Here is a 22,480-nt window from a genome sequence, read left to right as displayed (position 1 = left end):
CAAAGGGAACAATAGGGAAGGGCTGAGTTAATTGAAGAGACAGGGCATCTGCACAATATTTGCTTCATTGATTAAGGCTTGTTTAGTTTGCATCTCATGGAAGAGTGTAGTGATCATGTCAGAGGGTGGGATCAGACAGTGTATTTAATACAGAACGACATAACGGGATGCAAGGGTGAATGGTAATGGCAACTCAGTTAAATTAAAACAGCAAGGCGTTGCAATAATTATAATCCAAATTTCAAGTGTTATTTACAATCCATCTGTGAAATGAAGTGCTGTGTATAATTAAAGGGAGATGGAGACATGATGCTGGGTAGAATAGCTATTATGGAGCGTGCAAGCCTGGACACTGACCCACCGACCATCAATGTATCAGGCATCAGAAGATAAGCCATGAGTTTATTTTAGCATGGGAACACATTTACTTTAGCTTCGGCCCACCGAGTCCACATCGACCAGCGATCACCCTGTACACTAACACTATCCTACACACACAAACAAGACAATTTACAATTTTTACAGAAGCCAATTAACCTACAACCCTGCATGTCTTTGGAGTGTGGGAGGAAACCGGAGCACCTGGGGAAAGCCCATGTGGTCACAGGGAGGACGTACAAACTTTGTGCAGACAGCATCCGTAGTCAGGATCAAACCCGTGTCTCTGACGCTGTAAGGCAGCATCTCTATCGCTGCACCACCGTGCCGCAAGAGCTTGGGTAGAAGACGTATGAGGAAACCAAAGCACCCACAGGGGGAAAGTGCAGATTCCACACAGATCTGTATTTAGTTAGTTAGTTTAGTTTATTATCATGCGTACAGCAAAAAGCTTTTTGTTGCATGCCATCCAGTCAGCGGAAAGACGACACATGATTACAATCGGGCCGTCCACAGTGTAGAGATACAGGGGAAAGGGAATAGCGTTTTGTGCAAGATAGCTTCCAGTAAAGTCAGATTAAAGCTATTTTGAAGGCTCCAATGAGGTAGGTGGGTGGTCAGGACCACTCTCTAGTTGATGATTAGACAGTTCAGTTGGCTGACGACAGCTGGGAAGCACTGTCCCTGAATCTTGAGGTATGAGTTTTCACACTTCTGTACCATTTGCCTGATGGGAGAGGAGAAAATGAGGAGTGTGCATAGAGGGAATGAAAAACTGAAGCTTCGGATCCGTACCCTTCTTCAGGCTGAGTTGCTCCAGCACTTTGTCTTTTGTTTAATGTTCTAGCATCTGCAGTTTCTTGTATCTCCAAAATGTTTAACACATGGCTGCGGTGAGCCAGAAAGTGGGATGCTTCTTTTGGGAAACAGTGCAATGGAAAAAAAAAAGCAGCAACCTTTGGGTCTTTCCATTTAACCTCATCTGTGTTCCTTGTCTGAAGTTGCTCTACCATTTACACATAACTAATAACAAGCCCCACTAACCTGCCACTATTTAGGCACCAGATCATGGAGCCTGCAAGGGGCCATAAAACAGTATGACATGTTAAAAAATGATTGAAAAGATTTTCACAAAATAATGCATCACATAACATCTACCAGAGCACTGAACATTTCCAAGTCTCACATAGCAAATGAGTGTTTGGGGAGGCATTTATATCATTCAAAGATAAAAGCGGTGGAATAATGGGAGGTTTAAGGCAAAATACTAGAAGTAGTCATAGAGTTCTAGAGTCATACAGTGTAGTAATAGGCCCTTCAGCCCAACATGCATCCGCAGTTCTTTCCCATCTATAAATCTCGCAGACCTCTATTTTCCAACCCTTCCTCCCAGCGGGAAGCCCGCGGTTTAGAGAGAGTACACATGAAATCCAGGCCTCCGTTTTCGGGAGATGCAATCAATTGAGGCAGTTGGAAATATCAAGCAGTTGGTAGGGAAGCTTGTGATCCTGCCTGAAGCAAGATGCATGGCTGGGTGTTTAAGAGCTGCCTCGCTTCTTCCAGCTGGGAAATTTAAAGCGCGTATGCAGTCATACATCATAATCACTGGGATAGGAAGGCTGGCTCCAGGAATCAGTACAAACAGAATTAATTATTCATCGGTAAGCGCTTCCAAAGGAAAACCGTGCATATTTTTTAAACTGCCATTCTGTTATTAGTCCGACTATAAATATAACTGCGCAGTCCTGCACAGCAGTCACCAGGGACAATGCTAATGTCGTTAACCAATAGCTTAAAGAGAGCCAATGCTTCAATAGCATATGGGAGCGTGCTGTGTTTGTTACTGGCTGATGTGTGACTGCAAACAAGGAGTACGTAATGCTTCATTCATTTAGTGGGCAGTAATTCTCCACGTAAAACATTTCCAGGAAGGCAGGTTATATTGACCTTGGGAAGCTCGAAAAATTGCCTGTGACGAAGCCGGGAAGCCTGACTGATAGTAGGCTGCCTCAATCACCTCGTTCTCCTGAATAAAATTCAAGTTGCACACATTTTACTATCATTGCAAGAGTCATTGTCATAGAGGCCTACAGCACGGAAACAGACACTTTGGCCCGACTTATGCCGACCAAAATACCTCATCTATGCTAGTTCCATTTGCCCATGTTTGGCACATTTGCCTCAACACCTTTCCCATCCATGCTCCCTATTGCAGATACTATCACTACGTTTAAGAAACATTTAGACAGGCACATGGATAGATAGGTTTAGAGGCACATGGGTCAAACGCAGGCAGGTGAGACTAATGTAGATGGGACATGTTGGTTGGTGTGGGCAAGTTAGTCCAAAGGGCCTGTTTCCATGCTGTATGACTCTATGACTGAGCTCTATGATGCAAATAAGCTATGGACATCTTGCATTTGAACATTGAAAAGTACAGCACGGGAACAGGTCCTTCGTCCCATTATATCCACACCAAATATTGTGCCACGTTAAACTAATCTTCTCTGTCTGCAGGTGATCCATATCTTTCCATTTCGTGCATATCAATGTGCCTATCCAAAAGCCTCTTAAAACAACTATCCCATCTGCCTCCACCACTGTCCACTCTCTCAGTAAGAAACTTGCCCTGCACATTTCCTTTAAAATTTTAAATCTGTTCTCACCTTAAAGCTATGCCTTGTAGTATTTGATATTTCCATCCTGCTCCTGGAAAAAAATGTTCTGACTGTCTACCATATCTGTGCCTCTCATAATTTTGTTTGCCTCTATCAGGCCTCCTCTCAGCCTCTGGCATTGCAGAGAAAACAATCCAAGTTTATCCAACCTCTTCTTCAGTACCCTCTAATCTAGGCAGCATTCTGATAACCCCAGTCTCTGCTTCTAACCTTCAAAATCAGGCTTGAGAACAGGCTGTCGTGGACCTTGCTTCATGACAAGCTTTCACCAGCTTTTGACCACTCAGAATAGTGTGCACTATGCTGATCTCCAGTTGGTCAGTTTAGTTTAGTTTATTGTCACGTGTACCCAGGTACAGTGAACAGATTTGTTGCGTGCTAACCAGCCAGCGGAAAGTCTGAAGAGTGGTCGCGATCTGAAACGTCACCCATTTCTTCTCTCCAGAGATGCTGCTGGTCTCGCTGAGTTACTCCAGCTTTTTGTGTCTATCAATGGAAAGACTATACATGATTACAATTGAACCATCCACAGTGTACATTTACAGGATAAAGAGAATAATGTCCCGTGCAAGATAAAGTCCAATAGAGTCCGATAAAGTTCGAAGGTCTCTAATGAGGTGGATAGTAGCTCAGGACCACTCTCTAGTTGTTGATAGGATGGTCCAGTTGCCTGATATATGCGTTTTCATACTTACAGTATTACAGTGTGGAAATAAAAGATGGAAAATCTAATCCCAAGGAAGTAACTTAATCTAGACGGGCAAACTTGCAGGAAGAGATACATAGACTGGGTCTCTTTAACCTGGAACAAAGAACAGAGGTAGGTGACCTCTAAAACTATGATAAAATGAATGACTAAGGGAATATATAGCTACCTGTGGAGGAAAGCCAAACGACAAGACAGAAATATAAATTGGCCTTTGCTGGATCCATAGCTCAGGAGGCTTTACACCCTAAAAGTGATGAGAATGCTGAACTAGGAATAGCTGAAGCAAGCAGTACAAGTGGATTGAGGGGGAGGATGGGCAAGTAGATGAGTGAGAAAAGAAAAGGAATGAGCAGCCTTATAGGGATTTGGAGGCCACATTTGGAGTGTTGCATTCAGTCCAGGTCCTCCCATTACAGGATGTAGAGGCTTTAGAAAATGTGCAGAGGTGGTTTACCAGAATGATGCTTGGATCAGGGGGGTTTCAGCTACAGGGAGAGGTTGAACAAACTTGGATTGTTTTTTTCTGGAACACGCGACGTTGCGAAGAGAGCTGATAGAAGTATTAAAAAAATTAGAGGCATGTGTAGGGTAGACAATCAGAACCTTTTTCCTAGGATGGAAATATCAAATATGAGAGGGCATCGATTTAAGGTGAGAGGGGAAGAGTTTAACGGAAATGTGCTGGGCAAGTTTTACACAGAGGATGGTACGTACCTGAAACATGCTGCATGGTGTGGTGGTGGAGACGTGTACGATAGTGGCATGTCAGAGACTTTTGGTTAGTGACATGGATATGCAGAAGATGAGCTTTCACCAAGAGAACGGTTTAAATAAAAGGGAACTGTAATCGATGAAAAGCTGGAAAGGGCTCAAAGAAGATTTACGGGGATGTTGCCATGACTCAAGGGCCTGAGCTATAGGGAGAGGTTGAGCAGGTTGGGGCTCTACTCCTTGGAATGCAGGAGGATGAGGGGTGATCTTATAGAGGTGTACGAAATCATACAGCAGTTCGAATCTTCATCCCAGAACTGTGTGGAGAGTTTCTGATCCACCACTCCCTGTGCTTTGAAATGGAAAAGAAAAGCCTCCATTCTAATTTAATCTTTATAATCAAGGTTAATTTATGCCACCTGCTTATTGTTTTCACTGCTAACCCTCTCAAATACTGATTCTCCCAGCATTGTCCATTTCTATCTCCTTCCCAAAATCCACAATCAGCACCACCCTGGCAGACTCATTATTTCTGCCTGGCCCTGTCCCACCAATCTCATCTCCAAATACCTTAATTCTATCTTGTCCTCCTGCTTAAATCGTCCCTTCCAATCTACATCCGAGACACCTCACACACTCTTCAACACTTCTATACCTTTCAATGTCGAGGCCCCCATCACCTCGTCTTTACCATGGTCTCATGAATGTCCCTTGACACCACCATTCACCACCAGAAATGCCTAGGTGCCCACCAGATCTTCCTTGCACAGAGACTCAATCATTTCCTCAACTACCGCTCTTCTCTGCCTGGCAGAACCTGTCCTCACCCTTAATAACTTCTCTCTTGACTCCTGAATCAGTCTGAAGAAGGGTCCCAACCTGAAATGTCAACTGTTCATTCCCTCCACAGATGTTGCCAGCCCCACTGAGTTCTTCCACTAGGTTGTGTTTTGCTAATTCTCTCCTCAGCTTCTCAAGTTCCAAATAAAATAACCCTGGTCCATACAGCTCCAACTCTCAAGTTCAACATCCTCTGCATCTCCTCTGCACTGTCTGTAGTGCCTATGCACTCTCTTTTAATGTGCCAACCAGACCTCAGATGTTGTTTGTGTGGAGTTTGCATGTTCTCCCTGTGATTGCGTGAATTTCCCTTGGTTTCTCCGGTTTCCTTCCACTTCCCAAAAGCACGCGGGTTTGTAGGTTAATTGGTCTCTGTAAAATTGCCCCCAGTGTATAGGGAGTGGATGAGAAAGTGGGATAACATGGAACTATTGTGAAAAGTCAGAGTATAGAAATGAGATTGACCGACTGACCAAATGGTGCCAGCACAACAACCTGGCTCTCAACATAATTAAGACCAAGGAAATGTTTGTGGACGTTGGTAGGGGAAGGATGAGGAGTCACAATCCTGTTCACATCAATAGGACGATGGTGGAGAGGGTCAAAACTTCAAATACCTTGGCGTGCATATTTCTGAAGATCTTTCCTGGACCCAGCACACTAATACAATTATAAATAAGGTACATCAGCGATTCTACTTCCTGAGAAGATTACGGAGATTCGACGTGTCAAGGAGGATTCTCCTAAACCTCGACAGGTGCACGGTAGAGAGCATTCTGACTAGTTGCATCGTGGCCTGGTTCGGCAGCTTGAACGTCCAGGAGCGAAAAAGACTACAAAAAGTAGTGACGACTGCCCAGTCCATCACCGGCTTTGACCTCCCCACCGTAAAAGGGATTTATCATAGTCGCTGCCTTTAAAAGGCGGCCAAAATCATCAAAGTCCCACACCACCCTGGCCACACACTCATCTCACCATTGCCATCAAGAAGAAGGTACAGGAGCCTGAAAACGGTAACGTCCAGGTTCAGGAACAGCTCTTCCCTACAGCCATCAGGCTATTAAATGCAACAATGAATAAGTTCTGAGCTCTGAACTGCAAAAGACTATATTATTATTTCACTATATTTGTTATTTATTGGACTTTTTTTTCTCTTCCCCATTATGTACTATGTTTACATATTCACATATTCTGTTGTGCTGCAGCAAGTAAGTATTCCATTGTCCCATCCGGGACAAATGACAATAAAACACTCTTGACTCTTGAATCTTGGAGGTCGGCGTAGACTCAGCAAGCTAAAGGGACTGTTTTTATGTTGGATCTTTAAACTAAACTGGAAACGTATATTTTCACATTGCTAAAATGAACAAAATGGATAAAAGGAAATCTGTTAAAATAGAAATTTCAAAACATTAACAAGGTTTGGCAAGATATCCCCTCTAGCTCAGCATGCTATGATGCAGTAAATTGTCAAGGATTTTGTTTTATTTACAGAGGTTTTATATGAATATTTTTTGGCTAATACTATCAATAATTCAGTACATTACAATAAATAATGGTGCAGGGCATTTATTATGCTCTGTATAAATCTTACGAAAACTGAAATGAATACTTTGCAACTCTTATTACCTTAAAAACAATGTAAGATCTGTTCCCTGGCACCAACACTGAGGTCCGAGTTATCTATTTTATCAACAATATATTATTCCGCAATGCCATTTTTGATCCCTCAAACTTCAAGTTTGGACACAAGATTATTTTAGTCTTAACATTTTGCTGGGTGTGAACATCATGTACCTTTCTCTGGGGAGGACGAATTTCGGTTGTTTCTGGCAGCGCTTACTTAGGCTGAAGAGCTTTCGAACTGTCTTCTGTGCCTTAGTGAAGAGCACCTTCAGACTGGCTTCCAGTTGCTCACAGCGGTGTTGGAGACTAAAGTCCATGGTCCATAGCTGAAGAATGGTGGAGGTGTTCAGGAAATACTCGGTTGGCAGTTTTTTCAGAAAAATCTTGAATTCATCTGTGTGAATGGGAAGACCAGACATTATTGATTGATTAAAAGATACAGCATTGAATCATTCACTTTGACCCACCGAATGCACGCCTACCAGTAATCACCCATCCACACTAGTTAGAGTCATAGAGTCTTCCAGTGTGTTAACAGGCCCAGCAGCCCAACCTGCTCCCACTGACCATCATGTCCCAATTACACTAGTCCCACCTGCCTGCGTTTGGCCCATATCCCATCGTACTGTCCATGAACCTGTCTAAATGCTTTTTAATTCTGTGATATCCCACTTTCTCATCACTCCCTACACACTGGGCGTAATTTACAGAGGCCAATTAACATGCAAACCCGCTTGTCTTTGGAATGTGAAACTTTAAACTGAGGAGGCAAAGTTTAAAGGAGATGTGCAGGACATTTTGTACATAGCGGATGGTTGGTTCATGGAACATGCTGCCAGGGGTGGTGGTTGGGGCAGACACGATGGTGGCGTTTAAGATACTTTTGATTGTGCAGGTAATGGAGGCATATGGTTTATGCACAGGCAGATAAGAGTTGGCCCTGGCACCATGTTCAGCACCGACATTGCGGGTCAAAGGACCTGTTCTTGTGCTGTACTGTTCTATATTCTACGTTCTATGTTCTATGAAATCGGAACACCCAAAAGAAACCCACAGTCAGCGGAATAACGTGCAAACTCCACCCAGGCAGCACCCAAGGTCAGGATCAAACCTGGGTTTCTGGCACTGTGAGGAAGCAGGTCTACCAGCTGTGCCAATTTACTTGAATAATTATACCAGTATGAATGCTTGTGTGGGTGAGATAGAGACATAATTAGAGAGACACAAAATTAGCATCGTTACGTACAAGGGGTGAAAGTTTCTGTGACACATTTCACATCATTTCAAACTCTTCTCTACTGAAGGGAAACATGTTTTTTGAAAAGGAAGAATCTTCTACTCATCAATGAGTCCTTACAGACATGATCCCTGACATGCAGGAGTGGCTCAGTTATATCAAGACAACATTGTACTCTCCCCAACAAGGGACAGTTTCACATCATAGAAAAAAGGGCAGTACAACACAAGAACAGGCCCTTCAGCCCACAATATCTGTGCCAAACATGATGCCAAAACTAATTCTTAATTGCCTGCACATAATCCATATTGCTCCATTCCCTACAAATCCATATGCTTGTCCAACAGTCTCTTAAATGCCACAATTGTATCTGACACAACCACCCCCCCGGCAGCACACTCCAAGTAAGAAACCTGCCCCGCACATCTCCTTTAAACTTTGCCCCGCTCACCTTACAGCTACTGTATGCCTTCAAGTCTTTGATCTTGCCATCCAGGGAAGAAGATTCTGATTGTCTACCCAATCAATGCCTCTCATAATTTTACATACTTATATCAGGACTCCGCGCAATATTTGATGTCCCAGAGTAAATAATACAAGTCTGTCCAACCTCTCTCTGCAGCTATTATCTCCTAAACCAAGCATAATTCTGGTTAGATTAGGTGGGTATAAGCTATGGGAAAAGGGAATAGCCTCAACAAAATGCTAACATTTAATGTCAAGCAAAGTATCAAATTGAAACACAAGTACCTGACTTTCTCGAAATTATTGCTTGCTCTTAGTTTAGTTTAGTTTATGATTGTCACATGTACCGAGGTACAGTGATAAACTTTCTTGTTGTCTGCTGTCCAGTCAGGGGAAAGACCACACATGATTACAATTAAGCCGTTCACTGTGTACAGCCACAGGATGAAGGGAATTACGTTTAATGCAAGCTAAAGTCCGATTAAAGATAGTCTGAGTATCTTCAATGCATTAGATCAGTGATTCCCAACCTGGGGCCATGGCAAATTTCAGGGGGGCCACAGAAAAATTTGGGGATTTAGGGTGCCACAGGTTCTATGAAGGGGGCCACTTTTTTCCCACTGATAATGTAAGGGGGGGGGGGGGAGACACAGAAAAATTAAAGTGCCAAAGGGGGCCATGAGCTAAAAAAGGTTGGGAACCACTGCATTAGATGATAGGTCAGGACCGCTCACTAGTTGGTGATAGGATGGTTCAGTTGCCTGATAACAACTGGGAATTCTGAAGTTATACCTTTTCACACTTCTGTACTTCTTGCCTGATGGGAGAGGGGAGAAGAGGGAGTGACTGGGGTAAGAATTGTCCTTAATTTTGCTGATGGCCTTGCTGATGCAGTGTGAAGTGTAGATAGATCTCATCATCCCATCACTCACTCCACCCCGGCTCCCACCATACCTCCCCCACCCTCCCATCTCTTCCTGTGAGACTCAGTGTAAAATGTAATCAGCGTTGCAAAGCATCTCATGACAATTTTGTTTTAAGTTTAGTTTGGGGATACAGTGTGGAAACCTTTCGGCCCACCTAGTCCGTGGCTACCAACAATTACCCATACACTGGCACTATCCTGCACACTAGGAACAATTTACAAAAATAAATTAATCTACGAACCTGCTCGTCTTTGGAAGGTGGAAGGAGACCAGAGCACCCAGAGAAAACTCACATGGTCACAGGGAGAACTAATAAACTCTGCCCAGACAGCACCCTTAGTCAGGATCGAAATCGGGTCTTTGGCGCTGTAAGGCAGGAACTCTATCACTGCGCCACTGTGTAGCCCAGGACAAGTACACACCAAAGAAAAATTGCCATAGTGGATTATAAAATATTGAGGCAGGTGTGGTGGGATCGGGTGAGAGGGTAGAGGGGAGGTAATTAGTGTGGCCACATCTCGGAGAGAGGATGTATATTTCCACATAATTTAGGAAGTCACATAGCAGCTGGTTTTAAAAACTTGTTACCGGCTGTAAATATGCACTGCAGTTTTGGCAAGAGAACAGATTGATTCATACTGAAGGTCATCGAAAAGAAATAAAGTGTAATTGTTTCTCCATGTCGTAACGTTTTACAGCGCTGTTATCTGGCTCATATTGATTACTGAGGCCAAGGGACAGTACAGAAGCACAAATGAAGGAGATGCCAGAGACAGGAAAGGAGAATGAAAGCTTAAAGTGGATACAATGTGAGCAAGATGTGGTGAGAAGCTTTAGCAGTAACAATAGTGGCAAACATATCATGGTTTGGTTTAGTTTAGTTTATTTTAGATATACTATACAGCTGGGAAACAGGTTCTCCGGCCCACCGAGCCCTGCGATCCCCATACACTAGCACTATCCTACACACTAGAGACGATTTACAATCTTTACCAAAGTACAAATCTGTGCATCTTTGCAATGATGGAGGAAACTGGAGCACCCACATGGTCACAGGGAGAATGTATAAACTCTGCACAGACATCACCCACAGTCTGGATCACCCCCGAATCACCGGCATTGTAAGGCAGCAACTCTACCACTGCGCCACCGTGCCGTCCTGTGGTTATTTATGAAGAAACTTTAAATAATGGCAATAAAGACACAGCACCGGAGTAACTCAGTGGGTCAGGTAGCATCTCTGGAGAAGATGGATAGGTGATATATTGGGTTGGGACTTCATCAGTCTGATGAAAGGTCCTGACTCGAAACGTCACCTATCCATTTTCTCCAGAGATACTGCCTGACCCACTGAGTTACTCCAGTCCAGTGTATTTTATTTAAAATATAAACCAGTTTATGCATTTCCTTGTATCTCCTTTAGATTATCCAATTTTTCATGATAGTAGTGTCATCAAATAATTATCCACACCAAACACACAAAGGTTGCCCAAAGGGAGAGGCTTTACAGACTGGTCTGAAGTAGGGAAATGGGTGCGTGAGACTGAGGAGAGTTGAGGCGAAAATCTCTCAACTTAAGTAACCTCAGTTATTGGTTTGGATTGGTTTATTATTGTCACATGTACCATGATACAATGTAAAGCTTTTGTTTCTGTGCTATCCAATGACACAAACAGCAGAGATTGAATGACTTCATGCTCAGGCAGGGCGGAATAGGAAACTCTAAGCATGAGTGTTGCAAATAATCGGTGTTAGAGGGACAAAGGCATGGGTGGAAGTTACAGCAGCAGACAAGCTGTCAGATGAAACATAATTAGGGGACTGTAGCAGAAACCCCAGATAACAGCTCTCTACCACCTTCTGACGGACAATTAGAGATGGGCAATTAGTGTTGCTCTTGCTAGTAACGTTCAGGTGCTGAGAATTAATGTTAAAAGTTGCAAGTATGGAAATAGACAGATTAAATAATGATACGATTAATACATTCGGGTTAAGGGTGGCACGGTGGCGCAGCAGTAGAGTTGCTGCCTTACATCACCAAAGAGCCAGGTTTGAGTTAGTATGTTCTTCCTGTGACCACATTGGTTTTCTCCAGGTGCTCTGGTTTTCTCCCACATTCCAACAACTTGCAGGTTTGTACGTTACTCAGCTTCTGCAAATTGTCCCTAGCTGGCGGCCCGCAAGCTTGCATTGTCTGAAAATCCCGCGCATCAACGGCCTGTCGGCCCGCAGGCGCATTGAGGGCGTACGCAGCGTCTCGACGGGCGTACGCAGCGTCTTGACGAAGTACGCAGCGTCTTGACGGCGTACGCCTGGCCCGCAGGCTCACTCGGCATCACGCCTGCCCGCCCCACTCCACCCTCCCCCCCCCCCCCTCCCCGTACTCGGGGTCTGAAGCGCCGAGGATGCAAGGCCATGGAGCTGAGTCTCACTCTGAGGCCGACGGCTGCTGGGCGGACCTACCCCTCTCCTCCCTCCCTTCTTAATATAATATCAATAGGGGTGGTTAGTGTGTGTGTGAGAGGTTGGTTAGTGTGTGTGTGACGCCTCATGCCGCCCCCTCCCCTCGCAACCGCGTGTTGCGGGAACAGACCCAATGGGTCTGCACTTGGTCTAGTATCATACAAAATTATAACCAGCGGGAAAGTAGTTACAGATAGAATCACAGTCACAGAGTGCTTACAACAAAGACACAGGCCATTCAGCCAGGCCATTCAATCTGAGCTATAGGGAGAGGATGGGCAGGGTAGGACTTAATTGCTTGAATTGTTGGAGGCTGAGATATGATCTTATAGAGGTGTACAAAATCACAAGGGACATAGATAGGGTTAATACTCAAGGGAAGGGGGAATCAAGACCTAGAGGGCCATGCGTTAAAGATTAGAGGGGTAATAATTAATAGGAACTTGGAGGGCAACTTTTTTACGTGGAGGAGTGTGGGTAAATGGAATGAGCTGCCAGATAAAATAATTGCAATAGCAGGTCCTATAACACAATTTAAAAGATATTTGGATAGGTGCATGGATATGAAAGGTTCAGAGGGATATGGGACAACCGCAGACAATTGGGACAAAGCGCTTGTAGATCACCGCCTGCCATCTCCCCGGGGGAAAAGAACGGAGATGGTCTTTATCGTACATGTGCTGGTCGTGTTTGTAGGCCGGTTCTGAAGTACCCAGACTATGTTTGACTTTCCTCCAGTTTATTATCAATTGCTATGCATGCCTTACTTAGTTGATGGGTTTGTACTGTTGTTGATTCTTTAAGAGGGAGGATGTAGATCGGTGTCACTCATGTTACGAGTCATGCTTTTGTAGTTATGCCCACTAGCTTTACAGTAACCCTCCTTGCCTGGTTCCCTTAGAATTAGAGAGACGTGCAAGTGTGAAGTCATATTAGCTATGTAGTTAATAAAGTCTTTGGACCTTTATCTTGGTGTAAGGCTTCAGTTATTTACGACAGCCGAAACACTACAGTGCTGGAGTAACTCAGCGGGTCAGGCAGCATCTCTGGAGAAAAAGGATAGGTGAAGTTTCGGGTCAAGACCCTTCTTCAGATTGAAAGTAGGGGGTGGGGAGGGGTGAGGAGCTGTAGGCTAGAAAAGACCAGGACCAATCGGGGCCAGAAACAAATGACCTCAGGCAGGGTGGTGCCCTCTGGGCTGATTGTTGGTTAGGGAAGGTATGAACTCAGGAGGGATGCAATGTGGAGAGCTGAGGAGCTGGTGAAATAACTGGGGAGGAAGGGGGGCAGGGGGAGAGGGGGGGAGTGTAGGTGGAAGTTAGATAATTCAATGTTCATACCACTGGGTTGTAAGCTACCAGAGCAAAATATGAGGTTCCTCCAATTTGCATGTGGCCTCAGTCTAGCAATGGAAGAGGCTCAGGATGGAAAGGTCAGTCGAGAAAAGGAGTTGAAATGGTTGGCAACCAGGAGATCCCATATGCCTAGGCGGACCGAGTGCAAGTTTTCAGCGAAATGGTTGCCGAGTCTACGTACAGACAAATGGGACTAGCTTGGATGAGGCATCTTGGTTGGCCTGGACGAGTTGGGCCAAAGGGTCAGCTTCAGTGCTGTATGATGCTATGACTATGCTGATTCTCTACTACAGTTGCAAACCGGTTCCAGTCGCAAATCTCTTCTCCATAACATTGAAATTGTTTCTTCATCGCACATTCATCCAATTAGCTCTTGAAGGAATGTGTGAAGGTAATGTTTTTGCAAATTCCAGTTCCAGTAGCACTAAACACACAAAATCTAATCAATCTCATCTTCCAAAACGACCTCGGGAGCTGAAGTTGAAATGCAGAACGCCAATTACACAATGCACCTGGCGCTATCACCCAGGAATTTTCACATGATTACCTTTAATTGGACTTGTGTAGTCCCTCAGCTAACCAATGTGCCAGAGGATTTTATTAATCTTCAAAAATGTATGAGAAATTCAGTACTATACTTTTGAAATATACAATGACAATAAATTCATAATGTAATATAAAGGAACTGCAGATGCTGGTTTATACCAAAGATAGACAAAAAATGCTGGAGTAACTCAATGGGTCAGGCAGCATCTGTGGAGAAGATGGATAGGTGATGTTTTAGTCTGACGAAGGGTCCTAACCCAAAATGTCACCTATCCATTTTTTCCAGAGATGCTGCCTGATCCATGGAGCTACGCCTGCATTTTATGTCTAACAAAAAGTTCACGTTGCATGTCACTTTTGATCTAAACTACCACAATAACACTGCAAAATGCTTTACTTAAAGAACAGGAGGGGAACTGATTGAAGTACATAAAATGATGAGAGGCATAGATGGGGTAGACTGTCAGAACCTTTATCCCAGAGTGGAAATGTCAAAGACTAGAGGGTATAGTTTTAAGGTGATAGAAGCAAAATTTAAAGGAGATGTGTGGGGCCTTTTTTTGTTACAAAGAATGGTGGTTGCTGCGAACTTGCTGCCAGGGGTGGTAGTGGAGGCAGATACAATGATAACATTTAAGATGCTTTTAGTGAGGCATATGGATTGTGCGCATGCATCATCATGGGAAGAACATACAAACAGACAGCAGTCAGGATCGAATTCGGGTCTCTGGTGCTGTAAAAGGCAGCAGCTGTGCCACTGCGCCACAGTGCCGCTTATAGAAATGATGCATCTCGGGCCACAGACACATGGTGTCACAATCTTATAATCATTTAGTGCTTTGGGGAGTTTGTACAGGTTGCAATGGTCGCCATACTACGAATGAGCATTTGGAGACCAGTGGGATGGATAGCCGGCTGCTGTAAGGCTGTAGGCAGCTGTTCATGACACTTGCTGGAATTGGGCCACATCGAATCCAGGAAGAATTATTTCCAGTCAACACGTTGAATGCCCATTTTCTGAATGCTGTCCAGAGACACACCATCCGGGCCAGCCGCAGTGTCCTTTTTAAAACCACCAATAACATTTAAAACCTCGTCTGCAGCAAAGCCTTTTAACATCATAACATCAGCGTGAGATATGCTCGGGCTACATTTTGCATCATCTGTTGTATGGGAACTCGGCTTCAGGCTCCATTTCCAAATTGTGAACTGTCCGGGTTTAGTTTGAGAGATACAGCATGGAAACAGGCCCTTCAGTTCATCGAGCTTGTGCTGACCCACAATCACCCATTCACTAATGTATCCTAGACACGAGGGGCAACTTACAGAAGCCAATTAAATCAGCACGGCTTCGAAATGTGGGAGGAAACGGAGCACTCGAAGAAAACCCACAGAAAAGCCACAGGGAGAACGTACAAACTACAGACAGATGGCACCCGTAGTCAGGATCGAACCCAGGTCTCTGGCGCTGTAAGGCAGCAACTCCATCGCTGCACCGCCCACCTGTTCTACACCAAATCCCCTTTCAACAGTGACTGTTGCCTGGCCTATATCTCGTCATGCTTTACACTGGCCGAGAGGAAATCAATACAAACTTCTGCCAGTGAACTGCTAAAAATCCCTTAGGGTGGGTGTTAAGCCATAGGAATATGGCTACTCACCTGACACTTCAAATTCATTGTTGTGGTTGGTCCAAGTGTCTGTTATCCACAGCAGGTTGTCCTCCATGGCTTGGATGTCCAGATAAGGGCAATTGCATTCTGGATATTTGGCTGTGCATTGACACCAGCAGTCATGGTCCTTGCAGATGAAGCTGCCCTCAGAGTTACAAGCAATGTAGCTCAGAGCTGCCTGAACAAACCGTTCCCGTAGGTGTTCTGGCAATATCGCTTGTAGGCCTGGAATAACAATGAGTAGACAAATGTTAGATGTCCACACAAGAAGTCTGAACTGCAGAGATATAGTGTGGAAACAGGCCTTTCATCCCATCGAGTCCACACTGACCATCGATCACCCGTTCACAGTCTGTGTACAAAGGAACTGCAGATGCTGGTATATACCAAAGATAGACACAAAGTGCTGGAGTAACTTAGCAGGTCAGGCAACATCTCTGGAGAAAAAAGATGGGTGACATTTCATTTTTGAAGAATGGTCCTGACCCGAAACGTCACCCATCCTTTTTGCTTCTGAGATGCTGCCTGACCTGCTGAGTTACTTCAGCTGCTTGTGTCTACCCATTCATAGTAGTTCTCTGTTATCCCACATTTTCATCCACTCCTATATACAATGGGGGAAATTAATAAAGGCCAATTAACCTACAAACCCTGCAGATCTTTGGAATGTGGAAGGAAACTGGAGCACCTGGAGGAAACAAGTAGAAAGTGCAATCTCCACACAGACAGCACCCAAGGTCGGAATCGAATCATGGTGTCTGGCTCTTCGAGGCAACAGCTCTACCATGGGTGCCACAAAGCCACTGTAAGTACTTCCAAAGCTAAAGGCATGCTTTTACAATGTTTAGGTTTATTATTGTCACATTTACCAAGGTTTTGCAATGCGATCCAATCAAAATCAGAAAATACTATACATAACTACAATCAACCCAAACTCAAATACAATGGATAGAAAGCCCAAGTCCAAAAATTAGGCATCAATTCCCATTTCATAAATCTGAGAACAAAATGTTGTTGGCCATTCACAGCGCCACTGTCCATTGTGTGAGATGTTAAGGTACAACACGCAGAATCTCATAGCATGTCCACAGGACAATTCTCAGAGTATACAGGGTCATAGAGTCCTTCAGCCCAATCTGCCCATGCTGACCAACATACCCCATCTACACTAATCCCACCTGCATTTGTTTGGGCCATATCCCTCTAAACCTATCCTATCCATGTACCTGTTCAATTGTTTTTTAAACATTGTACGTTCCTCAACTACCTCCACTGGTACCTTGTTCCATACATCCACCACTCTTTGTGTGAAAAAGTTGTCCCTCAGGTTCCTTTTGCCCCTATGTCACCTGGTTCTTGATTCCCCTACTCTGGGCTAGACACTCAGTGCCTGCACCTTATCTATTCCCTCGTGATCTTGCACGCCTCTCTAAGATCACCCCTCATGCGTCTGCACTCCAAGGAATAAAGTCCCAGCCTGCTCCCTATAGCTCAGGCTCTCGAGTCCTGGCATCATCCTTGTAAATCCCCTCTGCACCCTTTCCAGCTGAACAACATCAAATACTAATATCTGATCATTTCCCAAATTACTCTTTGTGGAAAGAAAACAGAAAATGCTGGAAATCATGGATATTGATTTTAGTTAAAAGGTCTGACTGAAGAACCTGAGTTTCTTTCCCTTGGAGCAATGAAATTTGAGAGAAGATTTAACCGAGATGAAGAGGATTATGAGAACCTTGGTAGGTTGAATAGAGAGAAGCTGTGACTATTAGCTGGAGGGTCAAGTGAGAGGGAGCATGGTGTGCATGGCACGTGGTGCAGCGGTAGAGTTGCTGCCTCACAGCACAGGCCTATATCCCGCTGAACCTTTCCTATCCATATACAGTATCTGTCCCAATGTATATCTGTCCAAATGTATATCTATCCAAATGTCTTTTAAATGTTGACACAGTACCTGCCTGAACTACCTCCTCTGGCAGCTCGTTCCATATACCCTCCACTCTCCAAGTGAAAAAGTTACTCCTCAGGTTTCTATTAAATCTTATCCCTCTCAGCTTAAATCTTCGTCCCCTGATTCTGTATTCCCCTACTCTGGGTAAATGACTGTGCATTTAACTGATCAATTCCACTCATGATTTTGTACACCTCTGTGTTCCAAGAAATAGAACCCCATCCTGCTCAACCTCTCCCTATAGCTCAGGCCCTCAGGTCCTGGCAACATCCTCATAAATCTGTGGGATGAAACTGCAGATGCTGGTTTAAACCAAAGATAGCCAGCCTGAAGTAGGGTCTCAACCCAAAACGTTACCTATTCCATTTCTCCAGAGAGGCTGTCTGACCCGCTGAGTTTACTTCAGCTTTTTGTGTTTATCCTCATAAATCTTCTCTGCACCCTTTCCAGCTTGCCAACATCTTTCCTATCACATGGTGACTAAAACTGAACACAATACTCTAGGTGTGGCCTCACCAACATCTTAGATACCTGCAACATGACCTCCCCACTTCTATACTTAATACTCTGACTGATGAAAGCCTGTCGTTAGGGAAGGCCAGTATCAGAAGTCAGGGAACATAACTGGTTTGAGTTGCTGCTGTCACAAATGCCATGGTCTAACGTCATGGTGATTTCTATAGAATGGCTCTCACCCATCTATTCCCAATGTCACCACTGCCACTAGAATATGTTCAAGTCAAGAAGGAAGAACATGATCCATTTAAAAATAAACTTTTAATTGGAGTGCACTGGGCTTCTTGGACTAAACTGAATGAGTTTAGTCAACCCTACATATATGGAGGAATGGGGATAGGTAGGGTTGGTGAGGTTAAATGTATTGCAAAGTTTCTCTCCTGTTCAAATACTAAGCAAGGAAATTGTACTTAGTTTAGCGATATATTCATCATCCTGAAATCAGACATGATGCAACATTACCACATAGATAATGGCTTGCATGCAATAATTCCCAGTGGAGGTATATATTGTAATGCTATTTCATCAATAGGCTTCAAACGCAATCAATGCACATTATTTCCTTGGATTTCAAAAATCGCTAGGCTGGTTATCAAGATATATTGAGCAAGGATTCAAAATTGAGCCTCTGTTGAATCTCTTGAGAATAAGCTACAGACAGTGGCTATGTCCTGATTTAGTATCTACAGCAACTACACAGTCCCTAAGAAAGGCAGAATGTTTTTAGTCAGAGGGTGGTGAATCTGTGGAATTCATTGCCAGTGACTGCTGTGGAAGCCACTGACTGCTGTGGAGGCCAAATCAATGGATATTTTTAAAGCGGTGATTGATAGATGCTTGATTAGTAAGGGTGTCAGGGGTTATTTTTGAGAAATGTAATGGTGCCACTCTGATACACAGCAGATAAACACTGCTGTAATCCCGAACTTTTAGTATTTTAATGCATTTTATGAACTCCGGAATTATTCATGGGTTATTCACGGGGACTCCTGCAGTTGCTGCTGATGTTATAGGAATAACACTAAGTTATGCCACAGCCAGATTTAAGAATGAATAATTGAACAAGGCTCCAGCATTGCAAGTCGCCGTAAGGGAATAAGGGACACCGCACATCAACGGCTACATGGGGAGAAGGAGAAACTGAGTAATCGCACCTGTACTCACCTTGTAAGTGGATTTTGTTCTCGGGACTTTGCACCAGAACTGAACTAACAGAGTCCAGGTTGTCGTAGTTACTGCATCCAAGAGGTCCTGTTCTGGTTTCGGTTACCTGAACAAACGGAGAAAAGGGACAGTTTGTTAGTGACTGTTTTATTCCCTTACCCTTGTCACAAATTATCCCCTGGATGATTGGGATTCAACCATCTATTCCTCGACAGAATTTTCATTTCCATTCACAACTGGAATGACTATTGAGTACTGTAGGAAAAAGGATGCAGATGCTGGCTTAAAAAAATGGGACAGAAAGTGCCTCAAGGGGTTAGGCAGCATCTCTAGAAAACATTTTACTGAGTTAGTCCACCACATTTAGTGCTGCTTTTTACTATTCAACCTGGTGCTGCCAGTAAGAATTGTATGTTCTATTTAGTGTTTAGTTTCTAGTGTTGAGTTTATTATTGTCATGTAAAAAGCTTTTTGTTGCATGGTATCTAGTCAGTGAAAAGACTACACATGATTACAATCAAGCCGTCCACAGTGCACAGATACAGGATAAGGGAATTAAGTTTAATATAGATAACAAAAGGAATAACATTTGTGCAATATAAATTCCAATAAATTCCAACTAAAGATAATCTGAGGGTCTCCAATGAGGTAGATAGTAGGTTAGAACTTGTCTCCAGTTGGTGATATGATGGTTCTGTGGAAAAGAAGAAACTGCAGATTCTGGTTTACAAAGGAAGGACACAACATGCTGGAGTAACTCAGTGGGTTAGGCTGCATCTCTGGACAACGTTTTATTCAGAGATGCTGCTTGACCCGTTGAGTTTCTCCAGCACTTATCATCATCATCATCATCAATAAAATCTGTATTTTTTCTCCCACTTTAAAATGCCAACAGTGTATCATTCCCTCATTTTACCATAATCCCCATTCTTTGATTGATTGACTTAATTGATGAAAGATACACCATGCAATATACCGAGTCCGTACTGCCCATCGGTCACCCATTGACACTAGTTCAACGTTATCCCTCTTTCCTATCAATTCCCCGCACACTAGGGGCAATTTATGCAGACCGATTAACCTACAAACCTGCATGTCTTTAGGATGTGGGAGGAAACCGAAGCACCGGAGGAAACCCACACGGTCACAGGGAAAATGTACAAACTCCACATGGACAACTCCCGAGGTCAGGATCGAACCTGGGTCTCTGACATTGTGAGGCAGCGGCTCTACCAGCTGCGCCACTGTGCCACCTTTTACTCAAATTTCCCCAAATACTGAACTCAGTTCTCTTTCAAAATAGGGCATTGCAGTAGGATAGTGTGAAAATATATCATTCCTTTTGTTGTTTACGGGCTAGTTTTCTACCTAGTAATAGCTATGTTCAACCCTCTGATAATAACTGGTTGATTCATTGACTGCAGAGAAAAATGGGAGGATTGCAATTAAACGAGGCAAATGTTACCAGTGGCATCCCAAGAGATCACTTTAGAGATCTCTTCTTTTTCAAATCTTTATGAATAATATATTGCCCGGAGCCGCCAATACAATTGTTACATTTACATTTGATGTGCAGTGTAGGAAGGTGGTAGATCATAAAGCCAGTCAAGATGGGATGCGGAAAGATATAATAATAATAATAATAATAATAATAATAATAACTTTATTTATAAAGCACTTTAAACAACCACAGTTGCCACAAAGTGCTGTACATGAGAACTCATGGACAAAAAGTTATTACAAACCATTAAAAACCGTAAAACGAAGGACTAAAAAACAGTAAAAATATAAAAGACATTAAAAGCACTAAGAACAGGTGCAATGTCTCAGCCAGTGTCGAAAGCCAGAGAATAAAAATGAGTTTTTAGGGAGGATTTGAAGATGGACAGTGAGGGGGCCTGTCTGATGTGCAACGGCAAGGTGTTCCAGAGTGCCGGAGCAGCAACAGGAAAGGCTCTATCCCCTCGGAGCTTCCGCTTAGACCTTGGTACCTCAAGGAGCAGCTGATCAGCTGACCTGAGGCACCGGCAGGAGCATATAGGTGGAGCAGCTCAGAGAGGTAAGGCGGGGCGAGCCCATTCAACGATTTGAAAACAAATAAAATAATTTTAAAATGAACTCGAAAGTGCACTGGGAGCCAGTGAAGGGAGGCCAAAATTGGTGTAATGTGCTCCCTCTTTCGAGTTCCGGTCAAAAGGCGAGCGGCAGCATTTTGAACCAGCTGGAGACGAGCCAATGAAGCTCGTGCGACTCCAGAGTAGAGTGCGTTACAGTAATCCAGCCTAGATGTAATAAAGGCATGGATTACTGTTTCAAAATGCTGCCGCTCGAGGATGGGCTTCACCTTTGCCAGCTTCCTTAGGTGAAAGAAGCTGGACTTAGCCACCGCGCCTATTTGTTTATCTAGTTTAAAATCACCGTCCATCCTAAAACCCAGGTTTAAAACTGTTGGCTTTACGGACAGTGCCAGTGGACCCAAGTCAACAAAGGGAGGTTCACGGCAGCCATTGGGGCCAAACAAAATCACCTCTGTCTTTTTTTCATTAAGTCCCAGAAAGTTTAAGGCCATCCAGGACTTAATGTCCTCAAGACAAGACAGAAGTGATTTTAGAGAATAGTCGTCTTCTTTCCTGAGTGGCATATATAACTGGCTATCATCTGCGTAAAAGTGAAAGGAGATGCCATGCCTTCTTAAAATTGAGCCCAGAGGAAGTAGGTATAGAGAGAAGAGCAGGGGCCCTAAAATTGAGCCCTGTGGAACCCCATATGCCAAGTGAGTGGAGGAGGATTCAAAGTCAGCAAGGCTTACACGCATGGTTCTGTCTGCCAGATAGGACCTGAACCATCCCAGGGCACTGCCACAAATGTCCACTTGGCACTGTAATCGGGAAATTAAAATTCCATGGTCCACTGTATCGAAGGCGGCAGATAGGTCCAGCAAGACAAGAACCACATAATTACCGGAGTCGTTTACCAGGAGGATGTCGTTAAAAATCCTTAGCAGAGCCGACTCTGTGCTATGCATAGCTTTGAATCCAGACTGGAAAACCTCCCAAATATTGTGCTCATCCAGGAAGAGTTTCAGCTGAGCATAAACTACTTTCTCCATGATTTTAGAGATAAATGGCAACTTGGAGATCGGCCTAAAATTGGCCAGAACAGTTTGGTCCAGGCAGGGTTTCTTAAGTAGTGGTTGCACTACTGCATGTTTAAAATTTACGGGGACAACCCCAGAACACAAG

At 43.9% G+C, this 22,480-nt stretch overlaps 1 protein-coding gene across 2 annotated transcripts in view; it reads right to left on the bottom strand.

The window, feature by feature from the left end:
- Window positions 1-22,480, bottom strand: part of LOC116977718 (BMP/retinoic acid-inducible neural-specific protein 3-like) — a 122,633-nt gene that overhangs the window by 5,529 nt on the left and 94,624 nt on the right. For both annotated transcript variants that reach the window (XM_033028428.1, XM_033028427.1), the window contains exons 5-7: window positions 19,239-19,344; window positions 15,596-15,832; window positions 7,114-7,336 (exon numbers count right to left, since the gene is read on the bottom strand). In XM_033028428.1, coding sequence (XP_032884319.1) covers window positions 7,114-7,336; window positions 15,596-15,832; window positions 19,239-19,344 — 566 coding nt within the window. The remainder of the gene's footprint in view (window positions 1-7,113; window positions 7,337-15,595; window positions 15,833-19,238; window positions 19,345-22,480) is intronic.

Source organism: Amblyraja radiata, chromosome 10 (genome assembly GCF_010909765.2).
Source record: "Amblyraja radiata isolate CabotCenter1 chromosome 10, sAmbRad1.1.pri, whole genome shotgun sequence".
Taxonomy (NCBI): Eukaryota; Metazoa; Chordata; class Chondrichthyes; order Rajiformes; family Rajidae; genus Amblyraja; species Amblyraja radiata.
This window is presented reverse-complemented; position numbering and strand designations above follow the sequence as displayed.